We start from the raw sequence: 742 nt of genomic DNA on the forward strand, positions 1-742 counted from the left end.
GTGGCCCGCCTGCCTACCCCGGCCCCCCCGCTGCTGGAGAGCCCCATCCAGCCCCAGGCTGCTGCCAGCCCCAGTGGGACAGACAGCCCCTGGTGGGACAGACAGCTCCTCGTCCGGGCTCTGGGGGCACAGGGAAGAGCACGCAACTGCACCACCCACCCAGCCAGACGCAGCCGTAGAGCTCCACACGCAGGCAGACGTTCATGGAGTGGTCAGTGACGGGGATGAAGCGGATGAAGCGGGCGATGAGAGGTGGCTCCAGGTCCTTAAGGACGATGTCGTAGGGGTTGGTGTTTCCATCCAGCACCTGGGAAGAGAGAAGAGAGAAGGTTGGTGTGACAGGCAGGCACAGCCCACCACCCACCACCACCCAGTGCAACCCCTGCCCGCTTTCTCACCTGCTTCCCGTGCCGGTTCCTCCAGGAGATCCATCGGGTGCCATCCCGGCTGTAGTTGATCTTATACATGGGGGCAAACTCGTTGCCGTGGCCCCCAGCATGACGCCCCTGGGTGCCCACCAGCGTGATGAAGTGTAGGGCTCGCAGGTCGATCTGCAGGAACTCCTTCAGGTCATCAGGCTCCACCGGGATCTCGGGACACCAGGCACCATCACCATCCTCTGAGTCCAGCCTGCGAACCCAGGGCAAAGGAGCCCTTCACAGGCAGTCGCAGCCAGCCCCTGCCCCCTTCTGCCTCCCCGTGGAAGCCCAGACCCTGCTGTGGCTGTTGCAGCAGGGTGTCC

At 64.6% G+C, this 742-nt stretch overlaps 1 protein-coding gene across 1 annotated transcript in view; it reads right to left on the bottom strand.

The window, feature by feature from the left end:
- The window catches only part of LOC104489050 (discoidin domain-containing receptor 2-like), a 9,204-nt gene that overhangs the window by 5,952 nt on the left and 2,510 nt on the right, over positions 1-742 (bottom strand). The window contains 2 exon segments of the mRNA XM_010131165.1: positions 160-307; positions 399-634. Of these exon segments, the coding sequence (XP_010129467.1) occupies positions 160-307; positions 399-634 (384 nt within the window).

The sequence above is a fragment of the Buceros rhinoceros genome, unplaced genomic scaffold (genome assembly GCF_000710305.1).
Source record: "Buceros rhinoceros silvestris isolate BGI_N320 unplaced genomic scaffold, ASM71030v1 scaffold21492, whole genome shotgun sequence".
NCBI classification, from domain to species: domain Eukaryota; kingdom Metazoa; phylum Chordata; class Aves; order Bucerotiformes; family Bucerotidae; genus Buceros; species Buceros rhinoceros.